We start from the raw sequence: 21,311 nt of genomic DNA, 5'->3' as shown, positions 1-21,311 counted from the left end.
CCGTGTACTCCTTAGAAACAAAAGATGGAAGAGGAGACGCCGGTATGGCGTCGCGGCGGGACCGACTGTGATGGGCGTCGTGGAGTCAATCGATATGAGATGTCATCTTGACCGCTGCTGGCCACACATATCCACTTCACACCTCTCCCCCGCGCAGTCCGTACAACTTCCCTCGCTCTTGTTATCTATCTTCTGTCCTTTACATCCATGATCGTGTAATACTCCTTCAGTATTCCGCTTTATATTATATTCTAATGGTTCTTACATAACTATACATGTTAATATGCCCATTCAATTACGTAATGGACTTTATTACATCACTAGTTATGTAATGGGCTGATACGTAGTTCTTACTAGTGACTTCGGCCTTATTATGTTCTGTTTTTACATTTACGACTGTGTTATAATCCTTCAGTATTCCGCGTTATATTATATTCCAATAGTCCTTACATACTTATCGAGGAAAAATTGGGACTTTGTTCCCTGGAAACCAGAAGGAGTATCCAAGGGGTTATGTTTCTGCACAAACTTATCACTGGCGGCATTGTTTGTCCAGAGATCTTGAGAGGAGTTTTCTTTCGATGTCCAATGGGTACGAGATCTTCAGAACTATTCGGCAGACGTCACGTTGGTTCGAACTATGAAGCCAATAGTACCCTCATACGTATCCAACGTCTTGGAAACATAGTATCTCCTCACGTGGACTTCTTCGCTGATAGTGTCACTGTGGTCAAGAAGAAAACTGTAAATGTCTTGGTATTATAGAAATTGCAAGCGTCATTTATGGTTATTGATTTTTGTTGAATTATATATTATTAGCGACATTTGTTATAGATATTATTATTGTTATTATTATTTATTATCAATGTGTGTGTGTGTGTGTGTGTGTGTGTGTGTGTGTGTGTGTGTGTGTGTGTGTGTGTGTGTGTGTGTGTGTGTGTGTGTGTGTGTGTGTGTGTGTGTGTGTGTGTGTGTGTGTGTGTGTGTGTGTGTGTGTGTGTGTGTGTGTGTGTGTGTGTGTGTGTGTGTGTGTGTGTGTGTGTGTGTGTGTGTGTGTGTGTGTGTGTGTGTGTGTGTGTGTGTGTGTGTGTGTGTGTGTGTGTGTGTGTGTGTGTGTGTGTGTGTGTGTGTGTGTGTGTGTGTGTGTGTGTGTGTGTGTGTGTGTGTGTGTGTGTGTGTGTGTGTGTGTGTGTGTGTGTGTGTGTGTGTGTGTGTGTGTGTGTGTGTGTGTGTGTGTGTGTGTGTGTGTAGGCTATGTATATATGTAGATGCGCTGCTTTGATTCTTTGGAAATGTATTTATTATTCGTTTTCTATAACTTCAGATTTTTATATAAATTGTTATCCTTTCATAGATATTAATTCTGTTATCTTTTTTTTTTCTTCTAAATATTTTATTTTTCATTTGTTGTTGACTGGTAACTTACGGATGTTTGTTTTGATATCAATTAATTATGTGCTTGTTTGTAAGTAATACGTAGCTCCTAGTCATTCATTAGTTTATGCATGTTAGCCACCACTTGTAAATTTTTATTGTATATTTTTTGATGTATTGGGTTTCTCCCGTTGAAATAAATAAATAAATAAATAAAATAACTAAACCTGTTAAGATAACCAATGAATGACGTAATGAACTATATTACATCACTAGTTTTGTAACAGATTAATAGACACGTAATTCATACAGTTGACCTTGGCCTTATTTTATTGCTTCCATTGCGTACACGATCGTCTAATATTCCTTCAGTATTCTTCGGGATTCCGCGTACTTTTATTCCAATAATTCTTACATAACTAAACCCATTAAGACATCCAATCAATGATGTAATGGACTTTATAATATTTATAGCCTACTTACGTAATGGGTCGATACGCAGTTCATATCATATCACATCAATCTTGCCTTTATCATGTTGTCTTTTATATACACAATCTTGATGTGTTATCTCGTTTCTGCTGTGATGATCGCCATTTGCTATTAGTCTATGCTTAGTTCTATGTGGTTGGTCGGTGGGTGTAGGCCTATTATAATCTCTATACAGTAATTTGGTTCAATAAATAGTGTCGTGTTTTGTTTTTATTAAGTAAATGTTTTAGAGTTCGTGTGCATGGAGTTGACACACTACAAAGGTGTTTTCATTTCTGACATATGCGTGACACAACGCTCTGTTATGATTGTTTTATTTCAACCTAGATTGTAGTTATATGTTAAGTTAGCTATTCACCTGAGGAAGAGATCAGATTGCAGATCTCGAAACATGGTATCAATTATTGTATCACTGAAGTATGGAAAATGTCCGGAAAAATCCTGTTTCCCTCACTAGTTACGTAATGGATCGATACACAGTTCATACAGATGTCCTCGTCCTTAATATATTGTTATGTCCTCTACATTCACGACCCCATAATACTCCTCTAGTATTCCGCGTTATCTATCTACTTTCTTCTATTCAAATAATTCTGACTAAATATGTCAATATACCCAACAAGTGACGCAATTTACGTAATAGGTCGATAAGTATCTCTTACATAACACTGTTGTTTATGATCAATTTAACCTTCAAGCTAGAGTAGTAAGATACTCAGGAATAAGCCGATTATACAGTGAAAATTCTAATCATAACGTAGCCTATATATTTTTCTGTTAGTCACTGATTTCTATTGAAATGGATAAAATAAATTAAGAATACCGTTTATATATCGTGATAAACTCCAACTAATGGAATATGTTAACCGTTGTTCATGTAAGAAAACAAAATGGTTGGACTATCTTTTATTTTTATGGGATTATTTTAAAATATTTAAAAGCAGCTGGTTTATATATTGTACATGGCGGATCGTATAGAACTGTTATGCATTCAGGTTACAGCGCTTCTGCTTACAGTGCTACTAGTTAACCAACTTCCCTTTCTGTTGTAATATAAGTCGTTCCTGTTACGCATATACCGATTAATTATTCAACCGTAGTGAAAACTTAATCACTTCTTTATACCACCTAAGAAATTCATCAACATTTTGACTCCCACTCCCTTGTACCTTCTACAATAAAAAAAAGAAAAAACGTCAGTGAGCCCCAACCAACTTTACATGAGTTATTTATGTCACTTGCTGTGCTAAATAAATTAAAATAATTTTTATTGAGAAATTTGAAAATTATTAAATTCGTATGTTAATAATTGCCCAAAACATTAACAGTCATACGTTTATTGATATTCTTGTAGTGTTGTGAGTTTTCGTCTCACGAAAGCTTTTACAATTGTGTGCAAAATGTGTACCGTGGAAGTTAAATGCCAGCAAATTTTAATCTTTCAAAAAACGTTTTATCACGTTTTGAAATCTTTGTTCAGAATCAAAAGATTATATTCCACTCAAAGAGTAATACTATGAATTCAAACATTTTACATCGGTTAACATAAATATTTGGTCTACGTTTCGAGAAATATTATATATACCCTTCTTCAGGTGTCAGTAAAACCTACAAGACAGGGTGAAAATGCTTACATCATGTACGCATTGTACGAATAAACAGTATGGACATGTACAACTGTTACGTTGCGTGTATATTTTGCAGAGGTGTTTTTTTATCATGCTATGTTTTTTTAAGATATGTATCAGTCTATGAGAAGATATTGTATACAATGATACACTCTGTTGCCCATTGAAACGTTGTGGTTGTGCGCTATCTAACAACAAACAAAGGAAACAGTGTTTACATGTTACAGAAAACTATTAAACGCTATTTTGTGTAACTGACAATAATTAAAAAAAAATACTTAACATTTTAAATGTATTTCTGAAAAATTAGATAATTACTATAAGATTGAAATAGGTTAAGACTTAAAACAAAAAATATAGTATAGCAGCGCTATTCACGCTATCCAAAGAACAGAACTAGAAAAAAATTCCTGCCACACAATCCTCATACGGATGCAAGTTCTATTCTCTAGAAAGGCAAAGCTTGTTAATAACAGCTGATTATTAAGTACATGTTATTGACGTACAAACTTTCTGTTGTGAAGTACAAGTTCGGTGAATTCACCGCCATGCTTTTGTTGATTTGTGTACGTGTATGTATGCTTGTGTCTCAGTTTCGTTTGACACCTGGAGAAGAGGATAGATCGCCGCTCTCGAAATGTATATTTTTTCATTTTTATGTAAAGTCCTAAAATTAGCAAACGTCTGAATTCCATCAAATTATCCATTTTCGAGATTTAAATATATACAAGGTAAAAGTACGCCACACCAAGTGTCGGCTTCGCTGAGGTTACATGAAAATATTCAAATCTATAACTCATATTATTCTAGAGATATCCTGCGGACATATTTACAGAAGGACAATCATACAAATAAGAATTTAACACGTAAATGACGCATCATAGAAGTCTTTCTTGTGGAAATTAAGTTTCATGAAAAATGTAAAGTCTTCATATAAAAAACTTTCTTTCCCATATTATACATTCAGATATAAGGGCTCTATATCGGCGTTTAAATAATAAAATTCAACACACCAAGTCACTATAAAATGATGTTGTATGTGTTTGAATAGTTACGCTACAGTTGTTAATGTAATTGCTTTGCTAAAGTTCAGCCAATTACATTGATCAACCTTCACACACACAAATTTCCGTGAAATCCTTTAGATCTAAAAAGATCATACTATCCTACACCGTATCATCGTAAGGCTCAGTGAACGTCGATGTTACAACAACATTTGTACCAATATTCCATTAATATTCAGAGTATAATAAAGTAGCAGCAGAAGCAGCGGTTAGAGGAGGAGTGCCACGCCGGATCATTATAAGGTTCACTTCAGCTAGCAACGTTGATATTACAACATCTGTTTCAATATTGCATGAATATCCAGAGTTATAACTCACCAGCAGCAGAATCAGTGGCTAGAGGAGGAGTGCCACGCCGGATCATTATAAGGTTCACTTCAGCTAGGGACCTCGATATTGCACGAACATTTGCTGCAATACTGTAGCAATATCTCGAGTTATAACTCGGCAGCAGCAGAATCAGTGGCTAGAGGAGGAGTGCCACGCCGGATCATTATAAGGTTCACTTCAGCTAGGTACCTCGATATTGCACGAACATTTGCAGCAATATTGCAGCAATATCGAGTTATAACTCGGCAGCAGCAGAATCAGTGGCTAGAGGAGGAGTGCCACGCCGGATCATTATAAGGTTCACTTCAGCTAGGGACCTCGATATTGCACGAACATTTGCAGCAATATCTCAAGTTATAACTCGGCAGCAGCAGAATCAGTGGCTAGAGGAGGAGTGCCACGCCGGATCATTAAAAGGTTCACTTCAGCTAGGGACCTCGATATTGCACGAACATTTGCAGCAATATTGCAGCAATATCCAGAGTTATAACTCGGCAGCAGCAGAATCAGTGGCTAGAGGAGGAGTGCCACGCCGGATCATTATAAGGTTCACTTCAGCTAGGTACCTCGATATTGCACGAACATTTGCAGCAATACTGCAGCAATATCTCGAGTTATAACTCGGCAGCAGCATAATCAGTGGCTAGAGGAGAAGTGCCACGCCGGATCATTATAAGGTTCACTTCAGCTAGGGACCTCGATATTGCACGAACATTTGCAGCAATATTGCAGCAATATCGAGTTATAAATCGGCAGCAGCAGAATCAGTGGCTAGAGGAGGAGTGCCACGCCGGATCAGATCCATCTATCAGGGGGTAGTTTGCATAGTTTATCCCTTCCTTGCATCCCTTCCCTTTCCCTTCCCGCGTCTAATGGAATCTCAACCAGTCGACCGTCCTCGCCAGACAAACTGCTTTAGTGCCCCTACAATATTTCCATACATAACAGTTATCGTTGGCATTTTCCTGCGAAAACACTTCCTAAGGTCAAATCATTCTACTGGAAATACTTACGATGTTGATTGCGATTCTTTATAATCTCGAAATTAACCTTAGAATAGTAATGTGTAATTTGTGTGTTGCATAAAAAATTAATTGTGCGTTTAAAAAATTAGTAAATTTCTCCATACGAAAATTAGCGTAATATTTTAGTTAGGCTTTATTCATTCATTTATTCAATAACAGTTTCACATCGTGTTTACATTGTTTAGCACAGCTAAAATAAACATGTGAATTGTCGCAGTCAACACAACAAATAAAAAGAATGCGAAATAAAAAGTACAAATTACACTTTTGCTAAAAGAATGATTTAATTTAAGGTAAATAAGAAACATAAATAGATAAATTAAGTATTTAAGTACTCTTCAACAGCGGAAAATGCCGGGTTTATGAGTTAGCATTTTAAGGAGTTTTTGAATGTTTGAATGGAATACTAATTTTTTAAAGATTCTGGCAATGTATTGTAAAGTTTTAATGTTATAATACACGCCCTGCTCATAGAGTTTTAACCGATGAACAGGATAGTGTAGTATCTGATTTCTTGTATTGTAAGGGTGAAATACTTGATTTTATGGAACTGTTCACTATTAGATCTGTAAAAACTTCAAAAATGTACAGAGATAGGTGGGTCAAAATGTTCTTATTTATGAATGGTTTACTGTCGGGTTTGGAGCTTAAACATAATTCTTATAATTCGTTTTTGGAATTACAACACATTTTTTTAGTTTAACGAATTTCCCCAAAATGCCACCCCATATCTCAGGTGCGAGAAAACATATTATGCGTAGTTGACAGACCTAATAGTACCACGGTTTGATACAGAGCTAATTATTCTCTAAGCAAAACAAGTTGTATTTAGTTTTTTTATTAGTTGTTCTACATGTTCATTCCATTTGAGGTGTATGCCTACTACTACCCGAGGAATTTTGAAGAGTGAATTACCTCAATATTAGGCAATTTTACTTCTGGAATGTGATTTAAAAAAGGCACGAAGAAAATTATTTGGTTTTCTTTCTTGTTGAGCATCAGACCGTTGGCGTTAAACCAATTACTTACTGCACATAGGGACGTTTGCAAGGCACTTTCAAGCTCGCAAAGTTGTGTCATCGGTAAATAATGTAACGGACGAACAGGTTAGGCTAAAACATATATTCTGGCTTAGTCATATGTTAGTTAAGTAGCACTATACATTGGAACTACACATTGGGGACACTGTGATATGACCAAGGATCCAACGTGTCCTTAAAATCATTACGTTGTCTGTGAGTTCGTCTATGCCATAACTCGTGATATAAATGTCATAGAGACTTGAAACTTGGAACGTAGGCTCATCTCGGGCCAATCAGATACAATATATACACTTGGGGTTAAAAGGTCAACGGGCTCCAGAGGAACAGTCAGTTTTGTCAGAAGTTAGGTTAGTCACTACATGCAACATCACTTCCGGTCAGTGTATAACTTTTTGTGTTTCTTTCATAAGAAAAACCAGACATTTTCCATAATTAAGCATGAAAAAGGAACATTTTTAGCTATCCATAATCAAACTTCACTAAGCGAGAAAAATTTACAATAAGTTCGGTAAGGCTTTGGTTACTTTCTAGTGCGTCATTAAATACTCTGCTGTCATAATTTATTTAGAGTGAACATTTATATAACTTATATACTTAAGAGAAAAATAGTTTTTTGGTTACTGTAACGAAAGTAATATTGTATTTAACGCAACTAAATACTAATAATTAATGTGATCGATCTATAATAAGTCGTTATTTATGTCGTAGTTATTGTTTTCTAGTACAAAGAATGTAGCCTATCCGTTTAAAAGCAACGTGCCGTGAGTGTTCGGTTCTCACGATCGATACATCGATGGTTCTTGCTAAGTATACAAAATCTGCAACCTGACCATCACTCCGCCGGGATTTCAAACTTGGCTTTTCAAAAACTTCTATAAAAAACAATGTGCGACCAATTTTGTTTAATTTTAACTGTGTTATGAATACTATTTAAATAATGTCTGTGTACTTGTCAACAATCAACAGCATAGAACTAAGGAGAATCCAGAGATGAAATTTATATATTTTTTACTATTGTTACTACATTTTTTTTAACTTTTTCCAGTTTAACATAATTACTTCTGCAAAATTTAACTATGACACTCATAATACGGTATGGATAATACAGTTTTCTTAGCCAAAAAGCTTTGTTTGTAAAAATAACCGAGATACAAAATTAATTTTTCATATTTAATATCGTTCAGTAACGGAAAATATTTTTTTAAGTGACCTCTGAACCTGGTGATTCCAAAACCGAAATACTTGTGAACCTATGTTCACTGAAAGGATGTAGCCAGCAAGGGGGATTCAATGGGTCCGGATTGAAAGCCCCCCAAAATTTCAATTTTTAAATTACTTTTTTAGTAAACAATTATTATTATTTAAATAATTCAGTATTACTAACATGTACTGCTGAAAGATCGTTCTTAACGATCGCTCAAATAGCTTCAGCTAGAGGAGATAAAACAAAAACTGTATTAGAAATAAATGGTTATTCTTGAATAAAAAAAAGTGTAAATTGAATTGAATTAGTTCATAAAGTTCCATCACAGAAAGTGGTGGTTATGAGTACGATTATCATTTAGTGTTAGATTATATTAAGTTTTCTGAAACATACATGTTTTGGTTTAGGTTGTTCTCTTCTCTTGTTTTTATCTTTCTTTTTTATCTTTTGTAATTGACTATTTTTATCTGATGAAGAGGATAGATCTCACTCCTTGAAACGTTGTGTTATACATTTTGTAAAATATAACGATGGTAAATTTCCGAAATCCTATTATCCCTGAATTATTTTGTAGTATGAATAAAAACTGATTTTAATTTTTTTTCTCTCTTTACTTTCTTCATCCTTGAAGTACCATCACATAAGGTGGTGGTTACAATTTCGATTATTATTTAGTGTTAGATTACAGTAAGTTTTCTGAAACATACATCTTTTGGTTTGGGTTGTTTTCTTTCTACTCTTTTTACCTTTCTTTTCTCTCTTTTGTAATTGACTATTTTTTCACCTGATGAAGAAGTTAGATTTCAAACCTTGAAACGTTGTGTTATACATTTTGTAAAATATAACAATGGTAAATTTCCGAAATCCTATTATCCTTAATTATTTTGTTGTATGAATAAACACTGATTTTATTTTTTTCTTTACTTTCTCCTTCCTTGAAGTTCGATATGAACCTTCGCTCCGCGTACTTCTGCCAAATACGGGGTACTGCGCGGCGGCCGACTCAGAATCGGTCCCCAACACATTATACACTAAGCCATTACCCGACATCGCTTACTGTTTCCTCTCCTTTATCGTCGCTATTTATTGCCGTTCCCGCCTATTCCTTTCCACTTTAGCCGCCGATTTAATGCCACGACGCTTCCTTCTCCTCTATAAATTCGGGGTTTGGATTTCGGCTTATAACGGCGTTATCGCATTAAACGCTCGCTGAGCCTGGGTGGGATGCCCCCTCAGTCACCCCCCTCCCACCCCCCACAGAAACCGCAGCACAACCTCTAAGTCAACACTCTCATTTATTCTCTTAATGGTATCGCCGACAAATAGCGAAATCTCCACACCACTGTCTGTAAGGGAAATAAATCACTTTGTACAAATTCGCCAAAATTACGAGAGTATGTTAAATTTTCTATGCTACGACGTTGTATTTTCTTTCTTTACATGCAAAATCAAGAAAGGCTTAAAATTATTTATTTCAACTACTGATTTTTCAAATTCTTTTTGTAGAATAACATGCCCACAATCAGTAAAGCGACAATACACAGAGAGTATCTTTATTATTTTTTTCGATTTTTAACAACATTGAAGTACTACTAATAGCTTTGTAAGTTAATTTGTTTTCAATATAATACTGAAATTAAATTATTTACTAAAACAAAGTTTTAAAAAAGTTTGGAAAATAATGTTGTAAAGTCGTTTAAAGACTATTAACAACAAATTATAACAGGTCTCGAATCTTAAATCGTACACTTGAGACAATGAGAATACCTCTTCACCTAGAATACACTATATTTTGTATTTCCGGTGTCTTTGATGTAGAACAATGTAAATAATTCAATTTTAGGTTCTTCGTTATTGATTTTTTTTAGCTCTTCGGAGAACATGACTGCACTAAGAGGAAGGTGAACTGGAGCTAAACTCAACATTCACGTGGTCTGGAATAATGGCGTCATCATATATAATACTATCTTGAATCAGGGAATACCCTAGGAAGCATTCTGGACCCAATGTTTTTTGCGAATTATATTAAAAAACGGAAAAACATAATTAAAGTTTTAGCAAGTTTTAATTGATTTGACATTCTTTCATTCGCGCTATAACTAGCAGTCCATTGATAATATTTCAAGATCCAATAGTAAAAACTATTTTATTTATTTTTTTTTTTTTTCAATAATTTAATTAAAAAGTAATCAGGTTTGATTACCCTAAAAGTGCACCTATACAATGGTTACCTTATGGTAACTGGACGCGTGGATTCTGGATGGATTACACTACAATTATCCTTAAAGAATATTTTGCAAGGGGGTTAGGTTAGTTCTTAGCAAATTAAATTTCTCAATGTTTTACGTGAAAATAACCCAAATCCATTTGATAATATCTGTTGGCTCTCTCAGAAATCGAACCCGTGACCTTTCGGTTGAACAGCCGCTGCTTTTCCTCTACGTTATGGTGAAGGTCAACTAGATTTCATTTCAGTGTCATCGTTCGAACGACCGAACGATAACGTAGATTAGAGACTCCAATTATCGTTACAGTAACATTTCATTAAAAGTGCTGGAGACTGAAGTTGGATTTCCAGGGTTGTTCCACACAGTTAAGGCGCTAGGTTTTAAAAGACACAAATTCCTGTGTCAGTGATGAAATAAACTAACTAAGGAACATGGAAACGCAAGTTAAATTAATTTCCAACTCCTGTTGTAATGAAACATTGTACTACTCTTTGTTTAAAGTTTGTTTTTGACGGTGAAATGATTATAAAAGAAACAGGATATATCCGGACCTTTCCCATTGTTCAATCATACAAAATATCAGTAACACTACGTTCCGAAATCTGCAATCTGATCTCTTCCTCAGGTGAAGAACTAACCTAACATATAACTTAGAGCTAGGTTAAAATAAAAAATACCATAAAGTACATACACATAGCATAACATAAGGTCAGTTGGGGCTAAAATGATACAAAAAAGTAAACTTTTGCACCTAGCTTTCAAACCATTGAAGTTACAGACACGAAAAAAATACTAAAGTATGTATTTTTGAACGGTTTATTATTTGATATTAATATTTAGTAGTTCACCAACTAAATAAAAAAATAAATAAAATAAAACATTACTGTGTATCACATTAGCTCCAGCAAAGGGGGCTATTGTGATACAGGCCTGGGGCTATTGTGGTACACTGCATTATTTAGGTAAGTAACACTAGTAAATTTTGGATGGGGCTATAGAGAGATAGCCCAGGGGTTAATAAATCGTCCAGTATTTTCAAAAAATTTAATCTTGATTAGAACCTAAGTTATAGACATTTTCATATATCCACCTCAAAACCCTCAAAAAAGACTATTGATATAACTTGTTGTAAAATATGTAGAATGATTTATTAAGTGGGTAATATAAAATTAAAAATTAATATCAACTATCCCTTTGATTGATTTTGTATGAAATTTCAAAACTCTTTCACATTCACCTGACCAGGAAAGGCATAAGTAATTTTTCTATTCTTGTAACAGGCACTGGGAAATGGCAAAACAGCCTGAATGTCCATAAAATCTACTACAAATCTATCATTTTCTTTAAATGCAAACTCGGTTGCCTCTATATTAGTACTTCTTAGTCCTTGAACAATGATTTCCCCGTCGTCTTCATCAACTTTGTCTATTTGGCACACAAACTTAAAGTGGGTAGATTTTCTTGAGCCTCCTTTTACATCAACCAACACAAAAGTGTCTTTCTTTATGTTTTCTTCAAAAATTGGAGTTTGGTATTCAACTGCTTCAACAGATTCTTGTTTCATGTTAGGCAAATAATCTTGGAGAGAATCGTCAGAGTTTTCACCAATACTAAGATTGCTATCACTTTCATCTGAGTCATCAATCTTCACTGTGCCGAGGTGTTCATCTTTTTTCATATTTGTATTCAACCGTTTATTCTCTTGAAAGGTATTAGTTGATTCTTCTGTAAGATCTGGTAGTTTAGATTCCTCATTCGTTGTCACAGTAGGTTTATCTTTTTTATTTTGTTTTGGTTTTTCCCCTCAGACCTGTTTTCTCAGCTTTACTCTTTCTTTTCTGACATTTGTTCATTTCTTTTTAAGCTGCTTGTTCTCTGGAAAGTTTTTCTGCTTCGATCCATTCTTCACTGGCGATTACTTTGGATTCTGCATCCACTCGTTTCCTTTTTCTAACTTGTGGTGCTGATCTTTTAATTTTTGTAAGCAAAATGCTCTCAAACGATCCTGCAGGGAATGATTTGGAAGGCGATGGATTAACAATGACGTTTTGAGATGTTTCGAAAACTGTTAGAGTGCTAGAGGTTGAAGCATCCTGCATTTTAGTTTGCGTTGCTGATTTTGAACTAGATGAGATGGGGTTGCTAAATTGGTTGTTTCCAATGTTTGTTGATTCATTGCTTCATCATCCTTCGAAGAACCCTCTTTTTGTATTTTATATCTTGAGAGTTTTTTAGCATCTAGACGCGCAATAGGATATTTTGTCCTGTCAAATGGGAAAATTCCTGTAGACTCGAATCCTGTTTTGACATTTTTAGGAGTTAAACCTGTGTGCCAAACCTTACACAGCATATCCACAAACTCGTCTTTGAGCATTTTTCTTTGGTTTTGATGACACCATTGAAGTAAATGTTGATCCCAAACATACTTGAAAGTCTTAAAACAAGACTTGTCTAATGGCTGCAGGACGTCTGAAGTATGTGCTGGTAGCTTGATTATTGTGATTTGATTGTCACGGGCATATTCAGCTGTCGCAACATCCAAATGTGTCATGTGTCCATCAAAAATGAACAAAAGTGGTCTTTCCTTCACTATTTTGCTAAATTGTTTAAAGCAGTCATGAAACATTTCTGATGTCATCCAGCCATTTTGACTATATGCATAAAATGTTCCGGGTAAGTCTTTTTCTCCTTTCAAAGTAGACCATAAGTTTGCACCCTGAAAAATGATCAAAGGAGATGTGACTAAGCCTGCAGCATTACAACATGCTAACACTGTTGTATTATCTCTGCCAGTGCCTTCCTGTGTTCTGTGGGCTTTCTTACCTACTCCAGATAACAACTTTACCCTGGAGGGATTACTGCAAAATGATGTCTCGTCCAGGTTGTAGATGTGGTTTGGTTTGTCTTCCAATGCCAAGTCTTTTATGTTTCTTTTTTCTACTAAATCGTAGAAATTAGAAATGGATCGCTTGTATTAATCTTGCGAGCTTTTTCCAGTGGCTCCATTTTCTTTAGGCTCATTTTTTGTCGTTCACAAAATCCTTTGTACCAATCATGGCCTGGTCGGTTTCCTACAAAAGGAACAGTCAAACTGTTTTGTTCCACATACTCCTTTACAACATCTAAGACTTCTTCCTTAGATAAGGCGAACCCATTTTTGGCCATGGTCCTCAAGTGAGTTGCTAATTTTTCTTCTATTTCAATTGGCAATGCCAGTTGATGTCCTGGGGGTTTGTAATCGGGGTTATCTAGCTTCTTTAAATATCTATGTAAAAACATTTTGTCCATTTTTAACTCATCACTGACTGCACGAAGCGATTTTCCTTCATTTACTAACACAACCGACCTATCTAGAATGTCTTGTGGGTAAGTCTTCCGGGTACCTCTAGGTTTATATTTACGAACCATCTTGATTTAAATTAAAACAAAGCAAAAGTTAACTGTCAAACTTTACTTTTTGTCAAAACCAATCTGCTTCATACCTGAAAAACACCAAAACCCAAAAGAAATATTATTATAAGGATCATTTACAAGATTTAAGGAAATAAACACATGTATCACAATAGCCCCATCCGGCGTATCATAATAGCCCCTGTTCCTGTATCACATTAGCCCCGTAAAGTTTTAGGGCGTTTTTACATCAACTGGATTACATCATCACAATCATCTAAGTATAAAACAAATGTAAATTTAGTTATGAATCTAACAAACCAACCCCCATTCGGCTACATAAACAAAAAAATCCTTGAGACCAAAAGTTTCGATTGTTTGCACAAAAGTGTTTTTTAACAAATTAAAGACGTATTATTTTTTTTTAGTTCTAATATTTGTGTTATGCAATAAGTACTATATGTTGGTCAACTCAACATAAAATGGAGCATATTATGCATTTTTTTCCTAGCTCAAATCTGTTGTTAAAGTGATTTTTTTTCACGTGTATCACATTAGCCCCAAGTTTTAGGGTGTATCACGATAGCCCCGACTGACCCTACATAAAATTTAAAGATATATTTTATGGCAAGTGTACCAAAATACCGGCGACGAAGAAGCTCAAAATTAATTTATTACATCGTTTTGACATCAGAGTCACCTAGACTACAAAATATAGTAGACTAGTACATACAAACTATTAAGCGTTTTAAACGAGTTTCATCCAAAAGAACAGCTATTTAAAATATCCTACGGAAATTCGGAGACACTTTGTACATCTGATTGATACAAATAATTTAATGTTATTGTGAAATAATTTTATAAAATTGAATATAGATGTTAACAGCATTGCTATGAATACCAGCCAACGTTAGAGTTAACATAGTTGCTATTGTTACAATTTGTAAGTACCAAATTAATGTCTGTAGAAACCTTGCTATGTATCAAATACTCGTCTAAAGTAACCCATGGCGAAGAGGTATTCTCTTTAGTACACTACGATTTTTTAGACAATCTCTTAGCACGGTGGAGCAACTGAGTTTTGTACACTTTTTTTAAGGAGAGGCCGATCCCCTTTTAAGCCTTTTTCTGTCCTTCCTCATAGGCCACCGGCCTGTGCGAGGATCTTATCAAACAGAACGAAGGGGGAGAGTCGATATAGTACATGGTCGAAGGTACTGATAAAAAGTGCAACAGCCACAGACAGGATTTGAACCTGCGTTATCTTTAACTCAGACCCCAAGTCCAACGTCTTAGACCACTCGGCCATCAGCACTCCGACCGTAGCTAAGGTGGGAAGGGTGATTCAATGTGAATGAATCACTATTTATTTATTTAAATCACTTTCCTCCAATCACGGGTAGTGACTGTGATCCCCGAACGTGATCACCAGTCACGTTTGTCACAGTTGTCTACACCAATGGGAGCCCGATCAGCCGCAGACAGCTCAAGACAGAAGCAATCTACTCCAAATTATTTCCAACGTTTCGAACAACAAAGTGAGACAAAATGTGCCTGACAAGCCAAACAATATTCCCGTCAGGTGACTGCATCTACGATTTCTTCCAATTCTCAACGGCGAGGCTCGGCTCGGGCGGGGCGTCACTTTCCTCCAATATTGTTTGTCAACTCAAACAATATTGAAATTAACTTTTAACCTCTGAGATGAACTTTATGTTTACACGTTCTTCTGAGAATGACGATAGAAATATCATCATTTATTTTTCTTCTTTATTGATGTAATTTTTAACACAGTGCATAAAAGGGATATGTATTTTACGTTTAAGTTTACGTTAATTTTTTTTCATTTTTCAATTTCAGTTTGAATTTGTTTTGAATTTTAAAGCAGAGTAAATACCATCCAAACTTGACGTTAATCAGGTTAATTACACAAGCTAAGTATCGAGAGAAAACTTTTACAATTTATAACCACCCAACTTTTTTTTGAAACCGATAGTGTAAATCTTCCTAATAAAGAAATCTATCGTTAGCTAATTTTTGTACAGGTCGGAATGGGCGGGTATCAAAAGATTTAAAATATGAAATGACTAGTTGTTACCCTCGGCTTCACAAGCAATTTCGAAATCGAAATCCTTACTTCGTAGTAGTATAAGATAAATATTATTTTAGTATTGATGGTTAGAAGAATCAGAGTTCGCTCAAAAAGCGTTTACTTATAGCCCTTGTCATATAAGTTACTTCCGGTCTAAGATATTTCCAGTACCTTAGTAGAGCTTGCCTTGTTGTTCAAAAAAGGTGTCTACTTCCGGCCCTTTACATTAACTTACGGCGCCACACTTTAGTTTGCCTTATTGTCCCGATCAAATTCTATACAATTGTGTAGCGCTCGGAAATCTACTTCTACTACCAGGTCTTGTAATCTACTTTCGGTTTAAAATATTTTCATTGCCATAGTTGAGTGTGCTTTGTTGTTCCAATGAAAAAATATACACACATACATAGGACTGAAAATCCTATTAAGTCCTAGGGGGAAATCCTACCTTCTTCATATATAATTCCGGTGTAATGGAGAAATCCTTATTGCTTACCCAAAGCAATTGTTTATAAGGTTTGTTTAGTAGAAGTCTTGTTGTTTTTTTAATGTGGTCTGGGGAAGAATCGATCGTAAAGGCAAATAAGTGTTCATTTCTCTGTTTTTCCATAAACCACTGTTAAAACGCCATATCAAAATGTCAAGAAGCCAATCGATTTGGAGTACCTTATATGTTTTTAATTCGTCACTGGAGTAAAATTTAGATATTAACTTTTTATTTGCTATCTGAATTGCACTTCTAATCAAGCGAATTTTAATGTAAAGTGTTGTTTTAGCCACTTTGTCAAACTTTAGCTGAAGTTTTTCACAGTAGAATCTGTTGATCGTGGAACCAATTTTAAATTAACCCATCTTCCGTGTTAAATGTCAGCATTGTATTACAGTACTTTTAATAAGTGAATTTTTCCTCCTTTATGTACTACACTATGTGCAATTCGGTAAGAATAAAGAACAACAACATTACAACAATACTTTAAGCTTTTAAAAAATTATTTTTAAATTTTAATTAATTTAGTCTGTAAGATATGGAGTATATCATTGTTTCAGATGTAATGGTAACTGATTTTATTGCTATTTCTAAAGTCAGACTTTTTCTCTTTAAAAAAATGAGAGGCAAATCACCGTATATGCCTTTTTCCCGTCTTAATGAGCCACTGGCCTATGGGAGGATCTTATCAAACGAAATAAGGAAGAGAATCAATACAGCACAAGGTCAATTGTACCGATAAGAAGTGCAACGGTGACACTCAGACTCTCCTAAAAGAGTCCTCCTTTTTTGCCCATTACAAGTTTTTAATGGCTATGGGAGTACCGATGGCCGAGCTGTTTTAAGACGTTGGACTTTTTGTCCGAGTTAGTGATAGCGCAGGTTCAAATTCTGTCTGTGGCCAAAGCACTTTTCATCACTACCATCGACTTTGTAATTTATCGACTCTCCCCCTTATTCTGTTTGATAAGATCCTCGCACAGGCCATTGGTCCATGAGAACATACCGAATAAGGCTTAAAAGGGAATTGATCTCTCCTATTAAAAAAAATAATTGAAAAAATTAATAAATATGTCTACTAAGACTTAAAATGTTAGAATTATACGTATATATATATATATATATATATATATATATATATATATAAATATATATATATATAAATATATATATATATATATACAAAACCACTTCAAAAAAAAGGTTAAAGTTCTCATTGCAACATTCAATGTGTGTTATGTTTTGAAACATTACTATGATGGCAGTATGTGATCGGCTACATTTCGTTTTCTGTCACTCGTTTTCATTATGTTTTGAAACATTACTATGATGGCAGTATGTGATCGGCTACATTTCGTTTTCTGTCACTCGTTTTCATTATGTTTTGAAACATTACTATGATGGCAGTATGTGATCGGCTACATTTCGTTTTCTGTCACTCGTTTTCATTATGTTTTGAAACATTACTATGATGGCAGTATGTGATCGGCTACATTTCTTTTTCTGTCACTCGTTTTCATTATGTTTTGAAGAAAACAATTTTTTGTTTATTATAACTTAAATTATAACACATACATGTATATTCAGACTATAATCGTCCAAACGTTATTTCGACGAGTATTTGATACTTAGCAAGGCTTCTAAAGACATTACTGCCCTGCTAAGGAAGAAAAGGGTATCTGACATCTGGCCTATTTTTGAGCTAGGCTGACTTTACTCTTTTGCTCATTGCCAAGCAGTAGATTTAAATATTAAGTTCTGGTTTTTTGAGGCAATTTGTAATATTGTATCCAGAATCTAAAAATATAGTTTATGAAGTAAAAAAAATCATTTATCATTTAAATACTTGTAGTTACATAAGTGTACCTTAAGCGATTCTAAGCCAAAAAAGCGTATCTGCCACATACGGTTTTTTGGCTTCTTGTTCTATGCGATTTCAACAGCATGATTGTAGGGCTAAACACAGTAACAAGTCACATAATATTTATCTAGTGTTAGTTTTAATGATAAAATGAGACTTCTAATTACTATGATGACAAAGTTACACACATTTTTAGAAATTTACATGAATATTGTCCTATACAACTCAGTCAATGTCATGTTCTGTGATTAGATCAGGCTCCTCACTCACTGCTAGATCAACCCAAAAGCCATGTCTGTTGGGAGGCATCAAAGGCACAAGTTTTTTAATAATGTCTTGTTTCTTTTCTTTGTTCACACCTCTGGGGCTGGTTCTTGTATTTGGTTTTGGAACTTCTCTCTTCTTCGTAAATCCTGCTTTTAAAAAGGACAATTGAAAGACTTCCCCACTGAATGATTTTCTGTAGAACATGTCAAAAGATCCTCTTTGGAAAAGAACATGTACCATTTCACTAAGATATGGACGAGGAACTTTATGGCATAATTTTTATACTGTGAAGAATAGTTAAATTCTGTGAAAAAGTCCTGATGCTCCATGCTCTTTACAGTAACCTTTCCAGAGTTACTAGCTTTGACAGGCATCTTTGAAGTCTTCAAAATCATCATACATTTTTTCCTTTTGACTTTATCTGAAACAATACAAAAATTTAAAATTGAATAACTTAAGGAAAAAGAAACAAATAAAAAGCTGCGCCGAAAGTGGAAACGTAAAAAGATTACTTAATTTTATAACATTTACATTATAAAAAGTAGAGGTACTTGTAATATAATAAGTTCTAAAATTCAAATTTATCATTGCTTACCTGTTTATTAACTTGGTGATGGAAATGGTCTGCAGACATAAATGTATGTCCTGTCTCTAGATAGTTTAAAACAATCTCATTAGCTTCAATATCATTTGAATTTACCAATCCTGTCAGGTAGGAAAACAAAGCCCAATTTTTGTTCTGGGCTGCACAATTGTCCATCCCAAATGTGTATTTTTTTTGCATCTCTTTTGTGCATGATAAAAGAATTTAATGCACTCGCAATGTCCTCCTTTTTCCTACCGGAAATTCCTTCATGCCAGATGCATGCAAAAGGATCCATGGTTGGTTTTTTTCCAACAGGCACAAATGATTCATTGAAAAGGACAATTCTACGAGTAAACACTGCTTCTTTGAACTGTTCAATGTGAGGCAACATTATTACTTTCTGCAAGTCCATTGTGTAGAACAACTGTACCAGAAGGCCTATAACTATCTAAATTGTCCCTTTATCAATTGATTTTTCATATGCTTCTCGGGCTTCAGTATATTTCTTTTTATGATCTTTCCATTCATTGCATTCCGGACACAAAAGTTCATCGATTTGGCCATGATCTTGTTTGTGTAGATTGTACTTTTCACATCTTTCGCATTCCTCGTGGCCCAATTTTGCAAAGGAAATGTTCATTTCTGATATTACATTTCGATACAAGTCGTATGAACAATGAAAGTTTTCTTCTGCTTCGTGATCTTTCATTAATTTCTTCGTGCATTTTTGCTATTGACAGTTCACAGGGCAAATATTTCCTGTTAGGAGCATGTTCTCTCCTATAATGTGATATACATGGATTGTATTTTAAAATATGATCCTTGATTAATATCCTATCCACAAGGTTATGTGGGGGGTGTCTTCCCCGTTGATCGCGTTTCGGTAAAACGCCATCAGTTGATTTGTTCAAAACATTTAGTAATGAACATGTCATTGTTTTTTTTTGTAGCCGAGTGTGGATAAGAAAAATGTTTTACAAACCATCTTTCTTGCTCCGTCACTGTCTGTAAGGAAGTAAAAGAATGTTTTTCCCCTCCTTGATTCTTCCTCTGGGTGTGTTTTTCCTTTTAACTTTTGCTTTTATCAATGTGCCCTAAAATAAAAACTTTTCTCTCATTTTCCTCCATAGCCCAAAAGTGTTCGTGGATTTTCATTCTTCTGTGTTCTGTAAGTTTGGTCGTGCATTTTCTTTTTACATGTATTATTACATGGGGGCTGAAGTGCATGTTTATCTTTATTTTTTTCACGTTTTGATTTAATGTCTTCTTTACACCTCGGCGCAGCTCTTTTCCTCGGGTTCCCATTTTTGGTGAACCCTTTAGGAGCTTCATCTGTTTCCTCGAGCAAAGCAGCTGTATTATTATGTTCTAAGTTCGACTCTGCTGTCTCATCTGCTGGTGTTCCTCTGTTGGCGCTACTTCTATTGGGTTGACTTGTTCAACTACAATGGCAACATTTTCTACCAAATCTGGAGCTATGTCAAACAGCACGTCGACATTCTGTAGCTGTTGTTCTTCTGCCGCTTCAGGCAATAAATCAAACAAATCTTCAATAAAATCACTGGCATTGTCTTCATTTGATTCATAGCTCTGCAAAAAGTGAAATAAATGAGTTTTTCATTAAGGCTATATTTTATATATTTTTTCATGTAGGCTATATTTTCATCCTATGCAATTTACATATTGGTAATTCAATGAGTTATGACATTAGTAAGATATAAATCAAACATAAAAGTTGCCTATAGACATCATTGCATAAACCCTACAAAAGCTAACAAAATATGAGGCGTTGGTAGGCCTACATTCAACTAGTTCGCTTATTTATTTTATTTACTGAATTAAATAAATATATATTACCGATATATTTTAGGCTATCAGTTTGATAGGGCATAGTAGATTAAGCAAATTACCTTTTTATTATCTGTAGTTGTCGTAGACTCTTCATGTCTGATATCAACTTCTGTTAAATTAGCATAAGGCCTACTACGTGTTTCCTCATTGTTCAAGTGGACGACCATAAAAAGTGATCCGTTTTGAAGAACTATAGAGCGCTTGGCTGAAAAAAATAATAATTTTGTAAATAATTTTTTGCAGGGACCAGCAAACAAAAAGCATTTAGGCTACAGTGGCTTAATCTAGACTAATTCTGCATATTGATAAATTAAGTTTGTTTTAAAAGCTCTATTTCTAGGCCTAGGATTAAAACTATATTATGGTAGGCCTAATCAATATTGTACTTA

At 34.8% G+C, this 21,311-nt stretch overlaps 1 protein-coding gene across 1 annotated transcript; it reads right to left on the bottom strand.

Annotated features, from left to right (window-relative positions):
* Positions 1 to 20,439: 20,439 nt before the first annotated feature.
* On the bottom strand, positions 20,440 to 21,107 carry LOC124361163. The gene is made up of 2 exons (XM_046815203.1): positions 20,982 to 21,107; positions 20,440 to 20,661 (listed from the first exon to the last, which is right to left on the bottom strand). The coding sequence occupies exons 1-2, from the start codon at positions 21,087 to 21,089 to the stop codon at positions 20,440 to 20,442; spliced, it is 330 nt and encodes a 109-aa protein (XP_046671159.1). The 5' UTR covers positions 21,090 to 21,107.
* Between the last annotated feature and the right edge of the window lie 204 nt (positions 21,108 to 21,311).

This window comes from Homalodisca vitripennis, chromosome 4 (genome assembly GCF_021130785.1).
Source record: "Homalodisca vitripennis isolate AUS2020 chromosome 4, UT_GWSS_2.1, whole genome shotgun sequence".
NCBI lineage: Eukaryota > Metazoa > Arthropoda > Insecta > Hemiptera > Cicadellidae > Homalodisca > Homalodisca vitripennis.
The sequence above is the reverse complement of the archived record's forward strand: the minus strand, read 5'-3'. Positions and strand labels throughout refer to the sequence as shown.